Below are 25,956 nucleotides of genomic sequence, written 5' to 3'. Positions count from 1 at the left end.
AGTCATCAGGAATAGCAAAGAATGCAGTCTTACATGCCTCCCAGAGTTCATCTAGATTCTTTGTTTTTGTCTTCCAAGCTTCCTCTTTCATCCTACCCCAAACATGCTCAATGATGTTCATGTCTGTTGACTGGGCTGGCCAGTCCTTGAGTACCTTGATCTTTTTTGCCTGGAAGAACTTTGTTGTAGAGATGGAGGTATGAGATGGAGCACCATCCTGCTGCAGAATTTGACCTCTTTTATGATTTGGAATATAAGAGGTAGCTAATACTTCTTGATATTTTAGGCTATTGATATTGCCTTCCACCTTGCAAATGTTTCGCACACCCCCATACTGAATGTAACCCCAGACCATGATCTTTCTACCACCAAATGTAACTGTTTTCTGGGTGTATTTTTTATCCATACGGGCACCAGTAGGTCTCCTGCAGTATTTGCGGCGGCTGTGGTGTAATTCTACTGAAGATTCATCAGAGAAATCCACCTTCTGCCAATTTTCCAGCATCCATCTGTTTAGCAGACTGTGAGACTTTGCAAATGCCACACTCTTTTTTTGCCTTTTGTTTAGTGCTGGCTTCTGGGCACTGATTCGACCATGGAGGCCATTTCGAGACAGAATCCTACAATCTGTTCTAGTTGACAGAGGGGCTTGAGGTAGCCAGGCCTGTTGGAGCTCTGCTGCAGCGGAAGAGGGGCTTTCTTTGGATTTTCTAACCAACAAACGTTCCTCCTGAGCAGTTGTCTTACGGGGTCTGCTGGACCTTGCCTTGTCAAGCACAACTCCAGTCTCTTCAAATCTTTTTTTCATTCTTTGTACATGATGCTGAGACACATTAAAGGTGCCAGCCATCTCTGCAGTGGATCTGGTCTTCAGCCTCTTGATAATCCAGGCTTTGGTCACAGGGTGGATTTTTGGCTTGTTGTCAGAGTTCAAGTTGTAGATCAAGTGAAGGTCTGGGGTGCTGGGTTTCTTTTTATACATACACACTAATTAACCGATCATTTACTGAGCACAGGTGAGGATGTAAACTAGGATTGGGTGCATTATATGACCAGGCGACAAAACTTTTGTCTTGCTAAAATCTGGCCATTCTGTGTCCATTAAATGATCAATATTTCTGCATTGATGCCAATTTATTTTCTTAGCCTAAACCACATTTTGGAGGGTTTCAGCTTTCAAAAGAATAATTTATACAACCAATGGATGAACTTAACGTCAGGTTATATAAGCTTTTATTTACATAACATGGATAAGCGAAATAACTTCTGTCAGGGAGTGTAGTAATCATCTGATATCAGCAGAGATTGGCATATACACAGTCAAATGTGTTCCATAAAATTTTGCTACCTTTGAATGGGATATCTGTAGAATTTTCTTGTTGGATAAAAAAAGGAAAAATCCACTTGTACCTGAAAACAGCATCAGCAGAAAAGAGGTAATAATAAATAAAGGGGTTGTCCACTACTAGGACAACCCCTTTCTCAATCTGAATTTTTGACTCTGTGAAAATAAAAGCACTTACTCACTTCCGGTGCCTGCGTCCCTGCGTCATTCCATCGGTGTCAGCACTCGCATTCCCGGGGCTGATGTGCAGTTCTTATGACACATGAACCCTGCAACCAATCAGCGCTGGCATCACTGTCCCGCCTTCAGATGTATAAGTAGTCAAGTGAAAGTGAGAGGCCATTCACAGCTTTTGCTTCTACCTGATTACATGTACATCTGAAAGTGGGAACAGAGATGGGAGCGCTGACTGGGCACAGGGCACACTTGTCTTAAGAAACGTATGTGAAACCAGGGAACATGAGTGCTGACACTGCTGGAATGGCAATGGTTACTTACTGGCGGTAAGTATAAAAGATTTATTTTAATGGGGGAAAATATTCAGATATAGAAGGGTCTGTCCAGTAGTAAACAACCCTAGGTACCTAGGAGATAAATTATGGATACCTGAATGGTATCAGTTAATAGTGGAAAAAAGAAGTGTAAAAAAAAGTTCTAAAAACAGTCACATTCTGTAGACATGCAGAAGAGTATACAAAAAAAATTAATCCAAATTCCTGGTACAACTGAATAATTATTTGTGTTTAGGCAGGAACAGAGATAAATGTAAAAAGAAAAACAGCTTATAGGGGCAAAGAGGTATGATACAATGACAACAGTCAAAAAGGCAAAAAAATTGCAGAAATGAGGAAACACATGATGGCTTAGATCAAGATCTTAAAGTAGGGGTTGAACCATTACAACATCTATATGTACTCTTGTATATGTCATGAGCAAACTGTAATCCCCAATCAAACTTATACCACATCTACACTCACCGGCCACTTTATTAGGTACACCTGTCCAACTTCTTGTTAACACTTAATTTCTAATCAGCCAATCACATGGCGGCAACTCAGTGCATTTAGGCATGTAGACATGGTCAAGACAATCTCCTGCAGTTCAAACCGAGCATCAGTATGGGGAAGAAAGGTGATTTGAGTGCCTTTGAACGTGGCATGGTTGTTGGTGCCAGAAGGGCTGGTCTGAGTATTTCAGAAACTGCTGATCTACTGGGATTTTCACGCACAACCATCTCTAGGGTTTACAGAGAATGGTCCGAAAAAGAAAAAAAATCCAGTGAACGGCAGTTCTGTGGGCGGAAATGCCTTGTTGATGCCAGAGGTCAGAGGAGAATGGGCAGACTGGTTCGAGCTGATAGAAAGGCAACAGTGACTCAAATCGCCACCCGTTACAACCAAGGTAGGCCTAAGAGCATCTCTGAACGCACAGTGCGTCGAACTTTGAGGCAGATGGGCTACAGCAGCAGAAGACCACACCGGGTACCACTCCTTTCAGCTAAGAACAGGAAACTGAGGCTACAATTTGTACAAGCTCATCGAAATTGGACAGTAGAAGATTGGAAAAACGTTGCTTGGTCTGATGAGTCTTGATTTCTGCTGCGACATTCGGATGGTAGGGTCAGAATTTGGCGTAAACAACATGAAAGCATGGATCCATCCTGCCTTGTATGGAGCATCTTTGGGATGTGCAGCCGACAAATCTGCGGCAACTGTGTGATGCCATCATGTCAATATGGACCAAAATCTCTGAGGAATGCTTCCAGCACCTTGTTGAATCTATGCCACGAAGAATTGAGGCAGTTCTGAAGGCAAAAGGGGGTCCAACCCGTTACTAGCATGGTGTACCTAATAAAGTGGCCGGTGAGTGTATGTGCCCTTATATGTTTCATGAGAACAAAATGCTGAGTGTTATGTGAAGATTGTCCCCATAGACTTATATTAGATGTGGAAAATTTGCAAATAAAAAAATCTATATGTGTTTTTAGTGTGTTTTCACTGCGGAAACACAATAAAAACACATGTATTCCATACATAACCATATCAACAACATTTTGTCAAAGCCAAATACTAGCAAGTCCAAAAAAGCAGCATAATTTAAAGCATAGTATGCCAAAATAAGACAAACAAACTGCAATGTTAAAAACGTGATAACAACGCATCTAAAAAAACACACTAAAAAACGCAATGAAAAAAGCGCAAGTAACCTAATTTGGCTAATAATGGCAGAAATGCTGCCTAAAATTTGCAACATCAAATATTTACCGAATACTCATCATGGGAACTTAAAAATAGCCTAAAAATAGTTAATAGCAATAGAAAATAGGAAATTGTTTTAGAAAATATAAAAAATCTTGAAAGCTTGATTTACAAAAATTAAAGAATAAAAAAATAAACATATTAAGTGTCAACAGGTTTACCTATTCAACACATAAAATAAAATTAACCAATCCCATAGAAAAAAATAATGAAATAATGTCAAATTTCAGAATTATAACTTTTTGGAAATTGCTCTTCCCAAAAATGCAATATAAAAGAGAGCAAATATTCAATTTAATCCAAAATTGTACCAAAAAAATACCTCAGCTCGCCATGCAATAAAACAAGCCCTCACACAGCTCCATCAACAGAAAAAGAAAAAGTTACATTTCTCAAAAAATGTCTGTACAAACCATTTTTGTAATACAAATTTTTGAGTATTTTTAAACACTGAAATAAACCATTTCAAACAGACCTGAAAAAATCATATTACCTAGTTATTCTTATTGCATCCTTCAATGGCATAAAATCAAAACAATGGTAGAATTATATTTTTTTCACCATATTACCCAGTTAAAAATATTTAATGTTTTTCAGTACATTATATGGTAAAGTAAATAATGTTATTCAAAGTTATGTCAAAAGAAAAAAGTTATGGCTTTTGGAAAAAGAGGAAGATAAAAAAGGAAAGTGCAAAAATAAAAAAAGGCCACTTCAGGAAAGGGTTAAAGGTCGGGATACACGGACCCATTGAAGTCCGGGTTCGTTGGGTTCAACCAAACTTTAGTTCAAAGTTCGGTTTGGGTACTAGAACTGTACCCGAGCTTGAACCTGAACCCGAAAGCTATATAAATCAATATGGACCTGAACTTTGGAGCTGGAAAATCTCTCTGTCTCTCTTGCAGGAGAAGTCTGTATTTGGAGTTGAGCACCGGAAACTAGCTGCTCAGTACGAACCCCCAACTTTACAGTTTGGGTTCGCTCTTCTCTAGTTAAGAAGGTTGTCTATCCTGAACACCTTTTCATATGTCCTATTAGGGCACATGGGTTTCGTAGAGGGGTCTCCTTACTAATGCTAATAGAAGTTGACCAAACATTTTCTGCAGGGAAAAGGTGGTATTACACAGATCACTTTGTTAGTTGTCTTTTTCGAATAAAATATCTGTGTTACATACATTTTTCTAAAATATATTCTTGACATATTTGGGATCTGTCACATTTCTATTCGGTAAGGAAGGTTATATGTATTAAAGTGAGTTTTAATTGCTATTTTTTATAGACGCCACATCAATGTGCAGCTGTGAGCTGTCCAGCAACGTCAATGCTCAATCTCACTGCGCTAGACTGTAAAGATTTGGTAATGCCCAACTGTAGTTCAATAAATCGGGTATATGATTCAAAGTTATGCTGCTTTACTTACGTCTGTGCATGTAAGTATATATCCATTTAAATTCTAATTTTTCTTTTTCATTTTTATAAACACATGTAAGAATAAAGGATAAAGTAGCTGCTATGTAGTGAAAAATATTGTAAGTTCTTTTTATGCACCGAGGCACCATGCAGTGAGCAGTGCACCACATTATCAACCGACTTGAGCCACTGTGACAAATTCTGTACATTTAGGGCATGATTTACAATTTGCTTTTTTTTCAGTCACTTTTCTTTTTTGTGTTGTTGTTTCTATTTGTTTTTTTTGTACCAAATTCTTCAAAGTGAGCACGTAGTATATGAACTTTGCACAAAATAAAAATCGTCTTTATTTTTGCCTTTAGGGTTTTTTTTGCACATCTTTTAGAGCAAAAAGAAATATGTATCTCTAAAATGTCACAAAATTTGTACAGAAATATCAGGCATACATAAAACTAGGTACATTCACACAGAAATTGTGCAACTTTTTAGAAAGGTGTAATTGATGAATTGGTTGCAAATATCTGGAAAGCTTAACCCCTTCCCGACCACCGCTGTTCTATTACTGCGGAGGTCGGATCCCCTGCTTTGATGTGGGCTCCGGCGCTGAGCCCACCTCAAAGCCGAGACATGTCAGCTGTTTTGAACAGTTGACATGTGCCCACAATTGAGGCGGGTGAAATCGCGATTCACCCACCGCTATTAACCAGTTTAAATGCCACTGTCAAATGCTGACAGCACCATTTAACCGGCGCTTCTGGCCGCGCGGCCGGAAATAAGCGCATCTCCGACCCCCATCACATGATCGTGGGTCGGCAATGCATCAGGATGGTAACCATAGAGGTCCTTGAGACCTCTATGGTTACTGATGCTGGCCTGCTGTGAGCGCCACCCTGTGGGCGGCGCTCACAGCACACCTGCAATTCAGCTACATAGCAGCTGATGATCGCTGCCATGTAGCGGAGCCGAACGAGTGGTGCCAGCTTCTAGCCTCCCATGGAGGCTATTGAAGCATGGCAAAAGTAAAATAAAAAAATATGAAAAAAATAAAAAAATATAAAAGTTTAAATCACCCCCCTTTCGCCCCATTCAAAATAAAACAATAAAAAAACAAACCTACACATATTTGGTATCGCCGAGGTCAGAATCGCCTGATCTATAAATAAAAAAAAGGATTAACCTGATCGCTAAACAGCGTAGCGAGAAAAAAATTAGAAACTCCAGAATTACGTTTTTTTTGGTCGCCACGACATTGCATTCAAATGTAATAACGGGTGATCTAAAGAACGTATCTGCACCAAAATGGTATAACTGAAAACATCAGCTCAGCTCGCAAAAATAAGCCCTCACCTGACCCCATATCATGAAAAATGGAGACGCTACGGGTATCGGAAAATGGCGCAATTGTTTTTCTTTTTTAGCAAAGTTTGGAATTTTTTTCACCACTTAGATAAAACGTAAACTAGACATGTTTGGTGTCTATGAACTGGTAATGACCTGGAGAATCATAATGGCAAGTCAGTTTTAGCATTTAATGAACCTACCAAAAAAGCCAGGCAAAAAACAAGTGTGGGATTGCACTTTTTTTGCAATTTCACCGCACATGGAATTTTTTTCCCGTTTTCCAGTACACGACATGCTAAAACCAATGATGTCATTGAAAAGTGCAACTTGTGCCACAAAAAACAAGGCCTCACATGGCCAAATTGATGGAAAAATAAAAAGTTATGGCTCTGGGAAGGAGGGGAGTGAAAAACGAGAACGCTAAAAAGGAAAAGGGCAAGATCGTGAAGGGGTTAAAACACACCCACATTCAAGAGCATTAAAAAAATGACCATATGTAATATAAACAGCAAAAAGGCATAAGTTAAAAGAATTTGACTCAAATGAAAAAAACTATCTAAAAACACCAAAAATTAGCCAAAAAAGGCACAAATGCAATAAATTTAGAAAGAGACACATCTTTTTCCAAAGGGCTTTATATTAAAACTGTCTTAATGATGACAATTTACAATTGCTACCATAAGCTAGGAATCCAGTTGCTCTTTGTGCTTTTTATTTTTTTGCTTTTGAGAGTAAGGCATTATTTTCAATTATTTATTACATATAATAAAAATTTTGCTTCATGAAACAGTCTTACGTATAAGAGTCCTTTTGCCGTTGGCATCTTTGATACTTTGCATGGAAAGAGGAGTCAGGGAGAAGCTTTGGTATGATTTAATAGCAAATACTCTAAGTTTAAATATTCATCAGCTAAAAAGAAACACTTTTAGGGGATAAATAAACCATTCATGAATGCTGAGAAGAGACCATGATTTACCGTCCTCTTTGTCTGAAATTATTATTATATTTTAAAATAATAATAATAATATCAAAGTGATGAAGTAGTTATAGAAATAATGATAACAGTGTTGAGGTAAAGCACCATTGCGATACATTATAAGGGTATTACTCTAATAAGAATAAATCATTATGGTGCAAAGATACATATTGAGTACAAAATTATGAACTGAATTTATTTATTTTTGCGGTGTAGAATATACGTCTGCTGCAACATGATTAATTATTGACTGTTTTTATTTGGAAGTGGTCACATGCTGCGGTCAAAATTTCCATAAAAATGTAGCAAAATCCAATACAAAACTGCAGCAATTTTAATAAAAATACAGCTCACTCAAAAAAAAAAAAAAAATAGCGCAAGTAATGAAAAATAAAGATTATTTACAAATGGTTGCCTATACACTGTTAGAGTTGAGTCATTTTAATGGTTTCATGTAAACCTATAAATGCTTTGAAAAAGTGTCACGATGATCATTTTATTTGTTGTTTTTTTTCTTATAGACTGTGAAGCAAAATCAGGAAAGAGATATGTGGTACATTTTATATTATATATTTTTTAATTTAAATTATATTTTAAATATTTTCATTATAAATAATACAGTAAAGCATTGTAAGGAGGTAATGTTACCTGAAACTAAACAAATAGGTGCCCCCAGAAGAAGTGAGGCGAAACAGCATCGAGGTAGTGGGATACTCTGTCTGTGACCCAGTTCGCAGCTATTTGATGTCTTTCAAGTAACTTTACCTCTGTGCTATGCTCTTTTGTGCTGTTGCTACTAGGTGTTTAAGAAACGGGATTTATTTAATCTAGCTTCAATGGTGGTGATAGATTTGTACCCAATTACAGTTAGCACTTACACTGTATTATTCTACACCCCTAGCTATTTTATTTAATCTCATCTTATATCTTACATCATTGGTTTCTCCAGACTCATTATATGCCCCTAACATGAAATGTTCCTTTTATATTATGGATTTTTAATGTACTTTTTTCAATACAATTATATTTTCAATATTAAGAATTTTGGCAAAAATCTCTTCTTATCCTGGAATCAAAATTATATCCTAGGTGGGGATTATTATATTTTCAAAGGGGGTGTGTTCATTTATGCTGAGTATTGAATATACAGAACATAATGTTTTTTATAGGAAGAACTAAATAAACTTCCAAAGACATACATTTGTAAAGCTAGGTTCACAGTTATCCTGTGCTCTACACTGAGCACTACATCAGTGTTTTCCGTATTTTTTGTATTCTGATGGGAACCCCAAAATAAGGCTGAGAACTGCGCTCACCTTTTTGTTACGTGCTGCACTACATGCTGCAATCGAGCAACTGACCTGCCGGGCTATTTTGTAACAGTGAAAAAAGCTCCCCATTGTACTGATCGATACAAGTCCCGGCGACACCCACAGATCAGCAAGTTATCACCTAGCAAGTTATCACCTATCCTTCACTTACGTGATAACTTGTTTTTGTTGGACAACCTTTTTAATCAGTCTTAGAAACTACTGAAGACTTTTTGCACAAGGACTCATCAGTCCCTGCTCGCCTTTCAATGCTACAGGGTCCCAGTGGTTTCTACTTCCTTGTTCCATATGGATAAGCAAGAAATGTTAAAAAATGGAAATGTCAATCAACCAATCACTGTTGTTTTTTTTATTAAAAAAAATCATTCTGAAGTGTTTGAAGAAAGTATTTTCCCACTTGACAACCCTTTAATGCAATTTGTGTAACTGTATAATTTCAGGTGTTTATTATAATCACATGTACCTTTATAGAGAATTTATATGTGATCATTCAATTTTTTTTGTTTATTAGCCTGGTGAAATATGGTCTGAGAATTGCTACACCTGCACATGTACAAAAACTTCTGAAGTTGCATGTCTGCCAAACTTTTGTCCAGTTCCCACACCGCCACCATGCAGTGGACCAGGATACGAAATGATCACTGTTAGAGATCCTTATGATCATTGCTGTGAAGCACTCAAATGTGGTAAGTACATGGAGAAAAATTAATTTGCAGCTTTTTTCTCTTAGAAAAGGTTTACAATGTGGTCAAACACTGAACCAATGTGTAGTTTTCCAAACTGATTGTTACTTTTAGGCTATGTGCACACGTTCAGGATTTTTCGACGTTTTTTTCAGCCATTTTCAGTGGGAAAAACGCTTAAAAAATGCATACATAAGCATCTCATCATTTGTAATGCATTCTGCAATTTTTGTGCACATGATGCGTTTTTTTTTCTGTGAAAAAAAACGCATCGCAGTAAAAAATGCATCATGTTCATTAATTTTGCTGATTTTTCTCATTTTTGCTGCTATTTTATGCATTGGGAAGCTCGGGAAAAAAACGCACAAAACGCACAAAAAGCGCAAAAAATGCATCAAAAACGCGAAAAAACGCATGCGGATTTCATGCAGAAAAGTCCGGTTTTGTTCTGTAAAATTCTGCAGAAAATCCTGATGTGTGCACATAGCATTAAAGTCATGCTGGCATGAACAATCTGATATTGGTCAGCTCATCCTAAGGGTTTAAAGGGAATATGTCAGCAGCTTTTTGCTGTCTCAATTGAAAGCAGCATGATGTAAGGAAAGATACCCTGAATTCAACTATGTATAACTAAGTTTACTGGGTGCAGCATTTCTGACACAATCACGGCATTTAGATTTAGCAATGCAGCAGAGCTGAGAAAGCTAACCGCGCCCACACCAGGCTCTCAGTGAATATAGCTATAGACATTGAGCTGCTTTTCAAAGGAGGGGGTGGAGACGGACCACCAGGCATGCACTGCAGTGTCCCAACAATGATAAGCTCCTGGTGCTGAAACAACCATTACAAGTAAACAAAACCTCAGAGCTTGATAAAGGCCCCGTCTCACATAGCGAGATCGCTAGCGAGATCGCTGCTGAGTCACAAGTTTTGTGACGCAACAGCGACCTCCATAGCGATCTCGCTATGTGTGACACGTACCAGCGATCAGGCCCCTGCTGCGAGATCGCTGGTCGTGTCGGAATGGCCTGGACCTTTTTTTGGTCGTTGAGGCCCCGCTGACATTGCTGAATCGGTGTGTGTGACACCGATCCAGCGATGTCTTCACTGGTAACCAGGGTAAACATCGGGTTACTAAGCGCAGGGCCGCGCTTAGTAACCCGATGTTTACCCTGGTTACCAGCGTAAATGTAAAAAAAAACAAACAGTACATACTCGCCTTTCGGTGTCCAGGTCCCTTGCCGTCTGCTTCCTGCTCTCACTGACTGCCGGCCGTACAGTGAGAAGTGAGAGCACAGCAGTGCCGTCACCGCTGCGCTCTGCTCTCAGTGTACGGCGGCAATCAGTGAGAGCAGGAAGCAGACGGCAAGGGACCTGGACACCGAAAGGCGAGTATGTAGTGTTTGTTTTTTTTGGTAACCAGGGTAAACATCGGGTTACTAAGCGCGGCCCTGCGCTTAGTAACCCGATGTTTACCCTGGTTACCCGGGTGCTGCAGGGGGACTTCGGCATCGTTAAAAACAGTTTCAACGATGCCGAAGTCGTTCCCCTGATCGTTGGTCGCTGGGGAGAGCTGTCTGTGTGACAGCTCCCCAGCGACCACACAGCGACTTACCAACGATCACGGCCAGGTCATATCGCTGGTCGTGATCGTTGGTAAATCGCTTAGTGAGACGGGGCCTTAAGACAGGCATTGCTGCAAGCTGTGTTTTCACCCTTAAATCACGCTGTCTTCAGACTACATAGCAAAATACTGCTGACAGATTCCCTTTAATAGATATTAAAAACCAATTTGCAACAAACATGTGAAATGATGAACATTAATAATATATGGTTCATGCAGCTTTACATGAACACCCGAGCCTTACACTATGGCTGGTCCAAATAACTAAAGCAATTGTTACCATCCACCTCTCGTGTCTCCCCTTTTCCTCATAGTCTGTAAGCTTGCGAGCAGGGCCCTCATTCCTCCTGGTATCTATTTTGAACTGTGATTTCTGTTATGCTGTAATGTCTATTGTCTGTACAAGTCCCCTCTATAAGTTGTAAAGCGCTGCGGAATATGTTGGCGCTATATAAATAAAATTATTATTATAATTATTATTATTATTATTATTATTATTATTATGTGTAACTTAGCAGTGGGCAAATGTTAAAGGGAATCTGTCACAATTAGTGATGAGTGAATATACTCGTTACTCGAGATTACCCAAGCATGCTCGGGTGTCCTCCGAGTATTTTTTAGTGCTCGGAAATTTAGTTTTTATTGCCGCAGCTGAATGATTTACATCTGTTAGCCAGCATAAGTACATGTGGGGATTCCATAGCAACCAGGCAACCCCCACATGTACTTATGATGTAAATCATTCAGCTGCGGCAATAAAAACTAAATTTCCGAGCAGTAAAAAATACTCTGAGGACACCCGAGCATTCTAGGGAAATCTCGAATAACGAGTATATTCATTCATCACTAGTCACAATGTTTTCACCGCCTAATCTTAGAACAGCATAATGTAAAGACCGAGATCCAGATTCCAGCTATGTCACCTACTGAACTGCCTAGTGTTGTTTTGATAGTCACAGTATAATCAGCAGGAGATCATCACTAGAGGAATAATAAACCTGCTGCCAGGTAGTCCTCCACATTCATGAGCTCTGTTTAACCCCGCGCCACCACTGATTGGCAGCTTCTTGTGTATACTGTGCATGGGCAGAAAGGTCCTAGTCAGAGGTGTGTGTGTGTGTGTGGGGGGGGGGGTTATACAGAGCTCAGCACCAGAGAACAGGTAGGTATGCAGCAGATAAAGCAGTAATTTTATCAAAATGACAGAAAACAGCCTAGTAAATTTCACATGACTAGAATCAGGGTCTCCACCTCCATTTTATGCTGCTATCTGTTAGGGTATAAAAGTCTGATTACAGATTCCTTTTAAATCCAGCATCATTATAATATCGTTTTAATTATCTATTTGCGATCTTTGAGATGGTTGTTTGTATTTTGTGCAGTTTTGAAAATACATCTTCAGCAACATAAGCGATTTTATTCAGATGTGGTCAAATATTACAGTCAAGATTTGCACAAAAATGTAGTAAAATGCAGTGCAAGACTGCAGCTTTGTCAATAAAGCCTTAACCCCTTTCTGACCTCGGACGGGATAGTACGTCCGAGGTCAGAAGCCAAGATTTGATGCGGGCTCCGGCGGTGAGCCCACATCAAAGCCGGGACATGTCAGCTGTTTTGAACAGCTGACATGTGCCTGCAATAGGCGCGGGCAGAATCGCGATCTGCCCGTGTCTATTAACTAGTTAAATGCCGCTGTCAAACACAGACAGTGGCATTTAACTACCGCATCCGGCCGGGCGGCCGGAAATGACGGCATCGCCGACCCCCGTCACATGATCGGAGGTCGGCGATGCTTCTGAATGGTAACCATAGAGGTCCTTGAGACCTCTATGGTTACAGATCCCCAGCAGCTGTGAGCGCCACCCTGTGGTCGGCGCTCACAGCACACCTGATTTTCTGCTACATAGCAGCGAAAAGCAGATCGCTGCTATGTAGCAGAGCTGATCGTGCTGTGCCTGCTTCTAGCCTCCCATGGAGGCTATTGAAGCATGGCAAAAGTAAAAAAAAAAAAAAAAAAAGTTTAAATCACCCCCCTTTCGCCCCAATCAAAATAAATCAATAAAAAAAGTCAAACCTACACATATTTGGTATCGCCACATTCAGAATCGCCTGATAAAAAAAAAGCATTAACCTGATCGCTAAACAGCGTAGCGAGAAAATTCGAAACGCCAGAATTACGTTTTTTTGGTCGCCGCGACATTGCGTTAAAATGCAATAACGGGCGATCAAAAAAATGTATCTGCACCAAAATGCTATCATTAAAAACGCCAGCTCAGCACGCAAAAAATAAGCCCTCAAACGACCCCAGATCATGAAAAATGGAGACGCTACGAGTATCGGAAAATGGCACAATTTATTTTTTTTTTTTTTTTTTTAGCAAAGTTTGGAATTCTTTTTCATTTTTTCACCACTTAGGTAAAAAATAACCTAGACATGTTAGGTGTCTATGAACTCGTAGTGACCTGGAGAATCATAATGGCAGTTTTAGCATTTAGTGAACCTAGCAAAAAAGCCAACTAAAAAACAAGTGTGGGACTGCACTTTTTTTGCAATTTCACTGCACTTGGAATTTTTTTCCCGTTTTCTAGTACACAACATGCTAAAACCAATGATGTCGTTCAAAAGTACAACTCATCCCGCAAAAAATAAGCCCTCACGTGGCCAAATTGACAGAAAAATAAAAAAGTTATGGCTCTGGGAAGGAGGGGAGTGAAAAACAAACACGGAAAAACGAAAAATCCCAAGGTCTTGAAGGGGTTAAAAGGGTATTCTCAAGTTATCTACAGTAGCTCTGAACAATACTGTCTCCTTAGTCTCCTTACTGCCTGTTTTCTGGCAGGGTGGTTTGCCTCCTTGAGTGACAGTTTGCGTGAGAGCAGAGTTGTAGTATTAGAAGGACTGTAAAGCTCAGCACAAGTTCTGCTGTAACACATTCACCCATCAGCAGTTTGTTCTTGAGTCTACACTGCTATAACTGTATTTACACAGAGAGATAACAGGACATTTGAACAAGCTCATAGGTGCAGAGAGTGACAGCAGAGAGGTAAAGATTAGCAGATCTCCTGTGAAAACTGTGGGTTGGTGATTTTTAAAGATTTACATCAGCAGTTCTTCAGAAGATGAGAAAGAAGGGGGTGGGATATGAGTAGCTAACTGCAGTATTGTACTAAATGATCAGGAGAGAGTTGACTGGGATGTTAAGAGCTAACCCTGCTCCTGGAATGTAACTACTAGGGAAGTGGAAGTTCGGATTCTGGTACCCGACTTGAACTTTAGTGCAAAGTTCTGTTTGGGTAACAGAACTGTACCCAATCTCGACCCAGAACCTGATGCCCATTGAAAGCAATGGGGACCTGAACGTTCAAGCACGAAGATATTCTCTCTCTTGCCCACGGACTTCTTCCGGAACTCTAAACATTAAAATAGACGTCTGGGACAAGTCCATGTTTGGAATTTAGCACTGGACACTAACTGTCTGCTATGAACCCTTAACTTATAAGTTCAGGTCCGCTCATCTCTAGTAACTATTGCTCTCTCTTGGTAAGGTCTGAGAGGCCAAGCTCAATAGAAAGGAGCCTTACACTATTGATAATTACAGCAAACAGAAAAAGCAAGTCAATTGCAAACTTTCTTATTTTCATGTTGTCTATCTAATTAGAGCTATTTAAGAACTTGAGACTACTCCTTAGAGGAGCACCACCAAAAGGAATGAGATTTCAGACATCCCATGCACATTCTGCTTTTTTTTCCATGTGTATTTTAAAGAAATTTTGTCAGCACAGTTTTGTAAGGTAAAGTAAAGGCTTGGCTGTAATTGTGTTGTGATACTGATTATGTTGATACTTTTGGTGAAGAGATCCTTTGTAGTTCTTCTAATAATCAGCATTTGAAGTTTTCTACTAATTAGGTTTTCTCCTCTCTGTTTGTGATTCCCCGACCCCTCCACCTGCTTCCAGTCTTTGAAGGACAGGTTATCGCTGAGGTTTTTAACAGAGGAGGCAGGCCATTCACAGACTGGAGGCAAGCAGAGTGGCTGGGAATCACAGGCAGGTAGGAAAAGATGCAGTGCACAGTCCAGCCCCCGTGCACTGAAATATATTTAGTAGAAAATGTCAAATTTAATGTAGAAGAACAAATCGGATTTCTTCATCAAAGGTATCAATGTAATCTGCGTAACAGAGCCAATACAGCCATGTCTTTCCTATTCAGTACACAATCGTGCTCACAAATTCTCTTTAACCATCAGTGTGTTGTATTCACATCTACAGCATGTCAATTCTTTCAGAGCTTATGCACCTATTTCATCCATTCAAATGAATGAGCAAAATGCAAGTAAAAGCATATAAAAAGCTTGTTAAAACATTGCTGTGTTCTTTCCTGCCAAGAGATGCGTTTTTAGTATAGACAAACTACCTGCAAATGCTCAAGGTGTGCACATACATTAAGGATTTATTTCTTGGGTTAATATTTAAGAAATGTTAGTATATAATCAAAAGAACTACTGAAATTATCGACGTTTTTGGATATTCTGGCTTTCACGAATGAGTATTAAATTTGAGATTGCTTTGAGGTGCTGTTTTGCAAAAATTAAGCATGTTGTGCGTTAAAAAACCCTAAAATTAGAATCTTTCCTAAATACCATACTTCCTGACCCTTACCTATTGATTTCTGACTTTGGATTCAAATACAGCATGACAAATCTGCATTGAAATGGGTTTTAAAATACATTAGTGTCATTAAATTTTGCTGCTTTTTTTCAATTTGTAACTTTCAAAACATTTTATCACTTTCCAAGTCCTACAGAGAACCTATGTGAAAAAACATCTAGAAAAATAATTCCATACCTAGAGAATGCCACTTTTTGAATAAAACAGACCCAACAAACAAACCAACAATAAAAATGCCACAAAAGCATCAGAAACTTAAATATTTCAAAAAGTTAACCAGCACCTGAAAATAAAGACACAAAAACAAAATCACCATGTATGTAGAATTTTTTTCAATATTTTTCCGTGGTCTTTAAAATAACTTCAGAATTTTTTTTTTTAACTAAAAATGAACAAACAAACAGCGCATAAAATTCTGGAAAACACTTTGTGTCAATCCAGCCTTATTGTGCAGAGGCGGGATGCACTTTACCCACGACACTGATAAACACAAAATCTGTGCCCGGGTTATCAGCAGGGAGTGTTAAATGTATAATCCTGATCCCAGATGTTAGAGACCAAAGTCAATAAAGAATACGTTGTCATGGCTTTAATGACGATCTGAAACAGGACCTATTTCAAAGTAATATATAAGATATTAAAAACTGTTTAACCAGAATATGACCAAGGTCCGTACATTTAACCCAGTACCATTTTAGGTTTATGCTATGGTTTAGAGCAGTGATTTTCAACCTTTTTTGAGCCGCGGCACACTTTTTATACTTAAAAAATCCCGGGGCACACCACCAACCAAAATGGCACAAAATGACACTAAAACAGTACATATTCTACATATAGTTAATAATATAGATTCTAAATGTATTTATACTCACTCAGTGTGAAACTTGGGCCTGTTTCGATAAACACAAAAGGGATATCCTGGCAGGAATGGTGGAAAGACACACACAAAGCTCTTCCTCAACAGTTCTCAGTCTCTCCCTGTTTTTAGTTTTTATCGCAGTCAAGCTTGAGAAGCCCAGCTCACATAGATATGTGGTCGAAAATGGGAGCAATGTCAAAATAGCTTTGTTGGCCAGAATGGGGAACTCCTTGGAGTGGTACTGTGCAGTGTATATATACAGAGGAGAGGTACTGTGCGGTGTATATATACAGTGGAGAGGTACTGTGCTGTGTATATATACAGGGGAGAGGTGCTGTGCAGTGTATATATACAGGAGGAGAGGTACTGTGTGGTATATATACAGGGGAGAGGTACTGTGCGGTGTATATATACAGGAGGAGAGGTACTGTGCAGTGTATATATACAGGGGAGAGGTACTGTGCAGTGTATATATACAGGGTAGAGGTACTGTGCGGTGTATATATACAGGGGAGAGGTACTGTGCGGTGTATATATACAGGGGGAGAGGTATTGTGCGGTGTATATATACAGGGGAGAGGTACTGTGCGGTGTATATATACAGGGGAGAGGTACTGTGCAGTGTATATATACAGGGGGAGAGGTACTGTGCGGTGTATATATACAGGGGAGAGGTGCTGTGCAGTGTATATATACAGGAGGAGAGGTACTGTGTGGTATATATACAGGGGAGAGGTACTGTGCGGTGTATATATACAGGGGAGAGGTACTGTGCAGTGTATATATACAGGGGAGAGGTACTGTGCAGTGTATATATACAGAGGAGAGGTACTGTGCAGTGTATATATACAGGGGAGAGGTACTGTGCTGTGTATATATACAGGGGAGAGGTGCTGTGCAGTGTATATATACAGGAGGAGAGGTACTGTGTGGTATATATACAGGGGAGAGGTACTGTGTGGTATATATATACAGAGGAGAGGTACTGTGCAGTGTATATATACAGGGCAGGAGGAGTTGTACTGTGCAGTGTATATATACAGGAGGAGTGGTACTGTGCAGTGTATATATACAGGGCAGGAGGAGTGGTACTGTGCAGTGTATATATACAGGACAGGAGGAGTGGTACTGTGCAGTGTATACAGGGCAGGAGGAGTGGTACTGTGCAGTGTATATATACAGGAGGAGTGGTACTGTGCGGTGTATATATACAGGAGGAGTGGTACTGTGCAGTGTATATATACAGGAGGAGTGGTACTGTGTGGTGTATATATACAGGAGGAGTGGTACTGTGCGGTGTATATATACAGGAGGAGTGGTACTGTGCAGTGTATATATACAGGAGGAGTGGTACTGTGCAGTGTATATATACAGGGCAGGAGGAGTGGTACTGTGCAGTGTATATATACAGGACAGGAGGAGTGGTACTGTGCAGTGTATACAGGGCAGGAGGAGTGGTACTGTGCAGTGTATATATACAGGAGGAGTGGTACTGTGCGGTGTATATATACAGGAGGAGTGGTACTGTGCAGTGTATATATACAGGAGGAGTGGTACTGTGCGGTGTATATATACAGGAGGAGTGGTACTGTGCGGTGTATATATACAGGAGGAGTGGTACTGTGCAGTGTATATATACAGGGGAGAGGTACTGTGCAGTGTATATATACAGGAGGAGTGGTACTGTGCAGTGTATATATACAGGAGGAGTGGTACTGTGCAGTGTATATACACAGGAGGAGAGGTACTGTGTGGTATATATACAGGGGAGAGGTGCTGTGCAGTGTATATATACAGGAGGAGTGGTACTGTGCGGTGTATATATACAGGAGGAGTGGTACTGTGCAGTGTATATATACAGGAGGAGTGGTACTGTGCAGTGTATATATACAGGAGGAGTGGTACTGTGCGGTGTATATATACAGGAGGAGTGGTACTGTGCGGTGTATATATACAGGAGGAGTGGTACTGTGCAGTGTATATATACAGGGGAGAGGTACTGTGCAGTGTATATATACAGGAGGAGTGGTACTGTGCAGTGTATATATACAGGAGGAGTGGTACTGTGCAGTGTATATACACAGGAGGAGAGGTACTGTGTGGTATATATACAGGGGAGAGGTGCTGTGCAGTGTATATATACAGGAGGAGTGGTACTGTGCAGTGTATATATACAGGAGGAGTGGTACTGTGCAGTGTATATATACAGGGCAGGAGGAGTGGTACTGTGCAGTGTATATATACAGGACAGGAGGAGTGGTACTGTGCAGTGTATACAGGGCAGGAGGAGTGGTACTGTGCAGTGTATATATACAGGAGGAGTGGTACTGTGCGGTGTATATATACAGGAGGAGTGGTACTGTGCAGTGTATATATACAGGAGGAGTGGTACTGTGCGGTGTATATATACAGGAGGAGTGGTACTGTGCGGTGTATATATACAGGAGGAGTGGTACTGTGCAGTGTATATATACAGGGGAGAGGTACTGTGCAGTGTATATATACAGGAGGAGTGGTACTGTGCAGTGTATATATACAGGAGGAGTGGTACTGTGCAGTGTATATACACAGGAGGAGAGGTACTGTGTGGTATATATACAGGGGAGAGGTGCTGTGCAGTGTATATATACAGGAGGAGTGGTACTGTGCGGTGTATATATACAGGAGGAGTGGTACTGTGCAGTGTATATATACAGGAGGAGTGGTACTGTGCAGTGTATATATACAGGAGGAGTGGTACTGTGCGGTGTATATATACAGGAGGAGTGGTACTGTGCGGTGTATATATACAGGAGGAGTGGTACTGTGCAGTGTATATATACAGGGGAGAGGTACTGTGCAGTGTATATATACAGGAGGAGTGGTACTGTGCAGTGTATATATACAGGAGGAGTGGTACTGTGCAGTGTATATACACAGGAGGAGAGGTACTGTGTGGTATATATACAGGGGAGAGGTGCTGTGCAGTGTATATATACAGGAGGAGTGGTACTGTGCAGTGTATATATACAGGGCAGGAGGAGTGGTACTGTGCAGTGTATATATACAGGACAGGAGGAGTGGTACTGTGCAGTGTATATATACAGGAGGAGTGGTACTGTGCAGGTGTATATACTTCAACAGCCGCCCAGCCCAGGCCCCCAGCACCTGTCCTGTATATATATTATATACACTGTATCTATACAGGCTGTGCTGGGGGCCTGGGCTGGGCGGCTGCTGTAGTATATATATATATGTCAGCTGCAGCCGCCCAGCCCATGGCCGCCCCAGGTCACCCAGAGTAGACTGTCAGAACATACAACGATAATGATAGCATGGCACTCACTCAGGTGCCGGTAGCAGCTCCGGGAATCTGCCTGTGCCTGATAAGTTCAGCACTGCTTGCAGCCAGGAGAGTAGAGCAGGAGAACTCTCCGCCCACAATGTCACGCTGGCTGGCTGTGTCCTTAACCCCTATGTGTGCCTGGCCCTGCACTGACTGAGATGCTTGTGCCAGGCAGCGCAAATTGAAAGGGTAGAAAGGGTTAAAGCATAGTTTGGGGAACTTTCCCCACGGCACACCCGACCATGTGTCCCGGCACACTAGTGTGCCGCGGAACACTGGTTGAAAATCACTGGTTTAGAGCATGAAATCTAGCAATAACAAATACTTACCTATCAAGACATGGCTGAGGACCCTGGGATCAAATCAGAAGCAGCTTAGTACTGCTTCTGTCTTCTCTATTGCCATCTGCATGGCACTCAACCAGGTCCTTCAAAAGCATAGCTGACTACTTTTGTAGGACCTAATGATTATACTGTATGATCACTGCGTTTCTGCTGGCATAGCAGACACAGATCATCTGTGCTAGTAAAACCTGGCACAGTATTCCCCTGTAACTGGGGTAGGACTCCTATGGATGCCCCAGTTACAGTGGTAGAAAATGAATGCTAAAAGAAAAAAACAAGTTCCAGAGAAATCTAGTATCTAGCATTATCTCTTGGGTATAAATTATATTAAACACACAAAAGTATAAAACATTTTCAAAAAAAGAAGTAAAAATATGAAAACATATTTTTGCTACATATATATAACAATAAATCTACACTTATTTGTTATCCCTGCAACTGTACTAACCTGGAGAATTCATTCAATATGTTATTCAGGATGCAACGGGAACATTGATAAATATATACAAAAAACTGATTGTTTCAATATTTGCGCTACAAAGAAAAAATTATATGAATTACATGGAAAAATATTTAGAATTGAGAGTCCTCAGTGGTTGATACCTTTTAATGGCTAACTGAAAAGATTGTAACAAATTGCAAGCTTTCGAGACTACGCAGGAGTCTTCATCAGGCACAGACTAAAGCAAATTCTGAAGAATCACATATTTATACACAACACAGCACAGGACTGTCATTATGGGAGAGTGATAAGTGATAAACAGTTGTGTCCATAAATATTGGAAAGTTCCTAGATTAGGAGTTAATTTTTTGCTGTCCTCTGATTGGGGTCTGGTTCTGTTATGATGACCCCATATGGTCATCAACAAGATCTATCTACAGGAGACTGGCACAGCAATGGGAAGTAAAATGGCCCCACATTATGCAAATCTTGCCATGGCCAAGCTTGAAAGTGACTTTTTGTCCTCATGTCCCATCAGGCCTCTGGCCTACTACCGCTACATTGATGACATTTTAATCATCTGGATGGAGTCTGAGCCACAGCTAAAGACGTTCCATGAACAGTTTAATCAATTTCATCCCACCATCAACTTGACACTCAACTACTCCTGCACTGAAATTAACTTTTTGGACACCATCATTAAGCTGCAGTACAATAAAATAGAGACATCCCTGTATCAGAAGCCAATCGACCGTCCAACATAACTTAAATGGGACAGTTTCCATCCAAAACACATAAAAAACTCCATTGTCTACAGCCAAGCCATCAGATTCAATCGTATAGGTTCCAACCCAATGGATAGGGATGAACACCTTGGTCGCCTCAGAAAGACCTTTTTTGAGTCAGGGCTACCATCCAAGAGCAATTGAAAACCAAATTACAAGAGCCACCAGAATATCAAGGAATCACCTGCTACATTACAAAGCTAAAGAAGAAAACAACCGGGTGCTTCTAGTAGTCACCTACAATCCAAATCTGGAGGTGCTAAGCGGAGCTGCACAGAAATTACAACCTTTACAACAAAAAGATGCCCACTTACAATCCATTTTTCCAGACCCCCCACTACTGTGTTTTAAGCAGCCCCCAAATCTAAGAAGCATCATTGTCAAGAGCTCCCTGTCCTCTCCAAGAGCTGCAGGTACCTTTCCTTGCAACCAGAAAAAAATTAAAACCTGTCCATTTATAATGACCACGGACAAGATAAAGATCCCCAATTCACATCAGGACTACAAGATACCAGGTACTTTCAGCTGCGTCACTTCTAATGTGGTGTACCTAATTATATGTACTAAATGTCCAACTGGGGGTCTGTATGTAGGGGAGACAGGGCAGAAACTGAGAACAAGGATGAACTCTCATCGCCATACAATAAGAGAAAAAAGAATGGATCTACCTGTGGCCAAACATTTTTGTATGCCTGATCATAGCACCATGGACCTGAAACTACTTGTTTTGAAAGGTAGCTTCAAATCTCAGAGAGACAGGAGAATCTGGGAGTATAAACTTATGACTACCTTTGACACACTTAGTGCAGGAATGAATGTGTCGCATGGATTTATGTCTTTTTACATCAATTAAGGAATTTGCACTTCAGACCATGTGGGGTCATCATAACAGAACCAGACCAGTTAGATGCCGCTGTCAATCTGTGATAGCTGCATTTACCAATCGTTTCTGGCCATCTGGCTGGAAATGCGTGCACTGGTGACCCCCGTCATGTGATCGGGGGTCATCGGAGTGTGAGCATGACAACCAAAGGTCTCCTTGAGACCTCTATGGCGCTCATAGCAATGCTGTAATTCTGCTATATAGAGGCAATCTGAGTATCGCCTCTATGTAGCAGAGCCAGTCAAGTTGTGGCAGCTTCTAGCCTCCCATGAAGGCCATTAAAGCATGGCAAAAGTAAAAATAAAAGTATTTAAAAATATGAAAAAAAGTAAAACAAATATAAATGTTTAAATCACCCCCCTTTCGCCCCATTCAAAATAAAACAATAAAAAAAAATCAAACATACACATATTTGTTATTGCCATGTTCAGAATCGCCCAATCTATCAATAAAAAAAGCATTAACCTGATCGCTAAACAACATAGCGATAAAAAAATTCAAAACGCCAGAATTACATTTTTTTGGTCAATGCAGCATTACATTAAAATGCAATAACGGACGATCAAAAGAAAGTATCTGCACAAAAGTGGTATCATTAAAAACGTCAGCTCGGCATGCAAAAAATAAGCCCACACCATCCCAAAATCACAAAAAATGGAGACGCTACAGGTATCGAAAAATTGAGCAATTTTTTTAGCAAAGTTTGGAATTTTTTTTCACGACTTAAGTAAAATGTAACCTAGACATGTTTGGTGTCTTTGAACTCGTAGTGACCTGGAGAATCATAATGGCAGTTTTAGCATTTAGTGAACCTAGCAAAAAAGCCAACTAAAAAACAAGTGTGGGCTTGCACTTTTTTTGCAATTTCGCAGCACTTGGAATATTTTTCCCATTTTCTAGTACACGACATGGTGAAACTAATGATGTCGTTCAAAAGTACAACTCATCCTGCAAAAAATAAGCCCTCACATGGCCATATTGATGGAAAATAAAAAAGTTATGACTCTAGGAAGGAGGGGAGCAAAAAACGAAAACGAAAAACCAAAAAAACTCCGGGGGTTAAGGGGGTTAAATATGAAAACAAGAAACTTTGTAATGTATTCTATCAAAGAAATCTTCTATTTTCTCCTCCTGGACTTTTCTTTTCTTTTCAAAATTCTCAATTCATGGATAAAAATCTGTTTTCAATGAATACAAATGTTACTACTACTGAGATAGGAGATAACACTTGGTGCTCATAAAGTTCTATGGAGAACTGTAACTTGCAGAAGGAAGTCTGTATCTTCCTCTAGCTTTTCCTCCCTCCCCTCTTCCAAGAATCTTAGGAGCACTGTCATTTCCTATCTCAGTAATGAGAAAGTCTGCCTTCACTGAATACAGATTTTACCGATTTTACTTGTGAATTTAGATTGAAAGATCAGTCCAGGAGAAACGTATTTCACTGCTAAGATATATTACAGATTTATTTACAGCATTTTTGTGTTTACTATTGATTTATTAAATAAGACTTGAAATAACTGTTACTATTTAGTTTTATAGATTTTTACGCTTTGATGCAAAATTGCTTGAAAGCGCCTCTGAGTGTTAAGTGCTGAGTGCTCCTTTTACAGTGTGCCAAGGGTCTTCATTCAATAAACATATTGGGTATAATATGCTTTATTTTATAGTTTATATTTTGTGTATATAGTAAGTGAAAAATTGGTTCCCGCAACAAAAGCATTTACTCATATGTGGCTCAAACTTTAAACTGTTATTGTAGCCAGAATAGAGAACGTTCAAGATAATAATTGCATTTCTTTCTTTTCTTCATAGTGTGCAATATTAATTTATGCAATAGGATAATTCCCACATGTCCAGACGATTCAGAGCCTAAGATATCATACATTGGATGCTGTGCCAGTGTTACTTGTGGTAAGTTACTATTGTGATTTATTTCTGCTTCTATGCTAATAATAATGTGTTAAATATTAGTGGAGAACTTTTTTTTTTAAACTTTTTATAATTCACTGTCTTCTGTGTGTTTGTGGCCATTAAAGAGACAAAGTGTATGTCCACATATGATGAATGCAAAGATCATTGACATGCCCTATAGAAAATGTCTCACTCTTTCTGGCAGAGGAAAATCCACAAATTCTGGAAAAATGCAATATCAAAACCAAATTTAGAGTATTTATATTTTGATGTTGAGTTTTGGGAAAAAAAAACTTCTAACACACGTAATATTATCTTTCGTGGGGTTCCGATAGTAAAGGAGAAAAGTTTTGGGATCAGTGGACCCATGGAAATTTGGGTTCTGGTAACCGACCCAAAACTTTATTCCAAATTTATTGTCTCTCGCTCATGGATTTCCCCTGGAACTCTGAACATTGCAACGGACCGGCATTAAGCTTCGGGTACTAACTGTCCGGCAACGAATGTAAAACATTTATGATGGGGTTCGCTAATATCTAGTAATGTTCCATGGAAGTGAATGTGTCAAATGCCTGATGTCCAGTGGTTAACTCACCAGTGGTCCAGCACTGATTGGTATCACAGTCAATGTTATGCAACAAGCCGGGAAGGAGCAGGGGGTATAAACCCATGGAACAAGATGGCTCCATCCTAAAAGAGGCATCCACCCAAAGCATACCCAAAGGGCTACATGAAGAGTGAAGAATTATGCGAAACAAGGGATCACTTAGAAAAAAATTATGTTTATTTACATGAAATGCAGAAAAAAATTAAAAACACTAAAAAAGCCAAGATGGCAATCAAAAATATTAATCAGATAAGCCCTATAATAGAGCTCTGCTCTATCAGACAAAATGAAAAGGCTACCAGAGGCAAATAATACAATCTTGAAATGCACACTTGGAATGGATGCAAAATATATATACTGAATGGGAATGACAATAACCTCAAAAATGTCAAAATGAATGAGAAATGATTTATATAACAAGTTACGCAAATTATATATCACATAAAAGTAAGTATAGAAAGTAGAAATAGTCTTGTCAAAGTAAGCATAATAACTAGTGATGAGCGAGTGTACTCGTTGCTCGGGTATTCCTGAGCACGCTCGGGTGACCTCCGAGTATTTGCTAGTGTTCGGAGATTTAGTTTTCTTCCCGGCAGCTGAATGATTTACAGCTATTAGCCAGGCTGAGTACATGTGAGGATTCCCTAGCAACCAGGCAACCCCCACATGTACTCAGCCTGGCTAGTAGCTGTAAATCATTCAGCTGCCAGGATAAAAACTAAATCTCCGAACACTAGCAAATACTCGGAGGTCACCCGAGCGTGCTCAGGAAAACCCGAGCAACGAGTACACTCGCTCATCACTAATAATAACTGAATCGGCAATACACAGTGATGAATGTAGATAGCAAAATCCAAATAAGGCACTGCTGATAACTGCATACTACCAGCACAGCCAAAAGAAATTATCCAAATCTGCTGATATAAAGTACCAAACCTACTGTAGGAACTTGTTCATAAAGAATGCATCAATAGGGGACAAAGAAGAAACTCCACGTGTATCGCCACTAGAGTTGTTGCTTCTTCAGGGGCAAAGGTGCAGTCCATGAAGACACATCTCTAGTGGCGATACGCGTGGAGCTTTTTCTTTTTTATTCTCTATAGATGCATTCTTTAGGTTACTGCAATCATTCCCATTTAGTATATATATTTTATCCATCAATGTC

General features: G+C 39.9%; 1 protein-coding gene across 1 annotated transcript in view; it reads left to right on the top strand.

Annotated features, from left to right (window-relative positions):
- The window catches only part of LOC143806870 (uncharacterized), a 347,780-nt gene that overhangs the window by 216,281 nt on the left and 105,543 nt on the right, over positions 1–25,956 (top strand). The window contains exons 32-35 of the mRNA XM_077287851.1: positions 4,883–5,033; positions 7,852–7,883; positions 9,173–9,347; positions 24,086–24,184. Coding sequence (XP_077143966.1) covers positions 4,883–5,033; positions 7,852–7,883; positions 9,173–9,347; positions 24,086–24,184 — 457 coding nt within the window. The remainder of the gene's footprint in view (positions 1–4,882; positions 5,034–7,851; positions 7,884–9,172; positions 9,348–24,085; positions 24,185–25,956) is intronic.

Source organism: Ranitomeya variabilis, chromosome 2 (assembly GCF_051348905.1).
Source record: "Ranitomeya variabilis isolate aRanVar5 chromosome 2, aRanVar5.hap1, whole genome shotgun sequence".
Classification (NCBI taxonomy): domain Eukaryota; kingdom Metazoa; phylum Chordata; class Amphibia; order Anura; family Dendrobatidae; genus Ranitomeya; species Ranitomeya variabilis.
The sequence above is the reverse complement of the archived record's forward strand: the minus strand, read 5'-3'. Positions and strand labels throughout refer to the sequence as shown.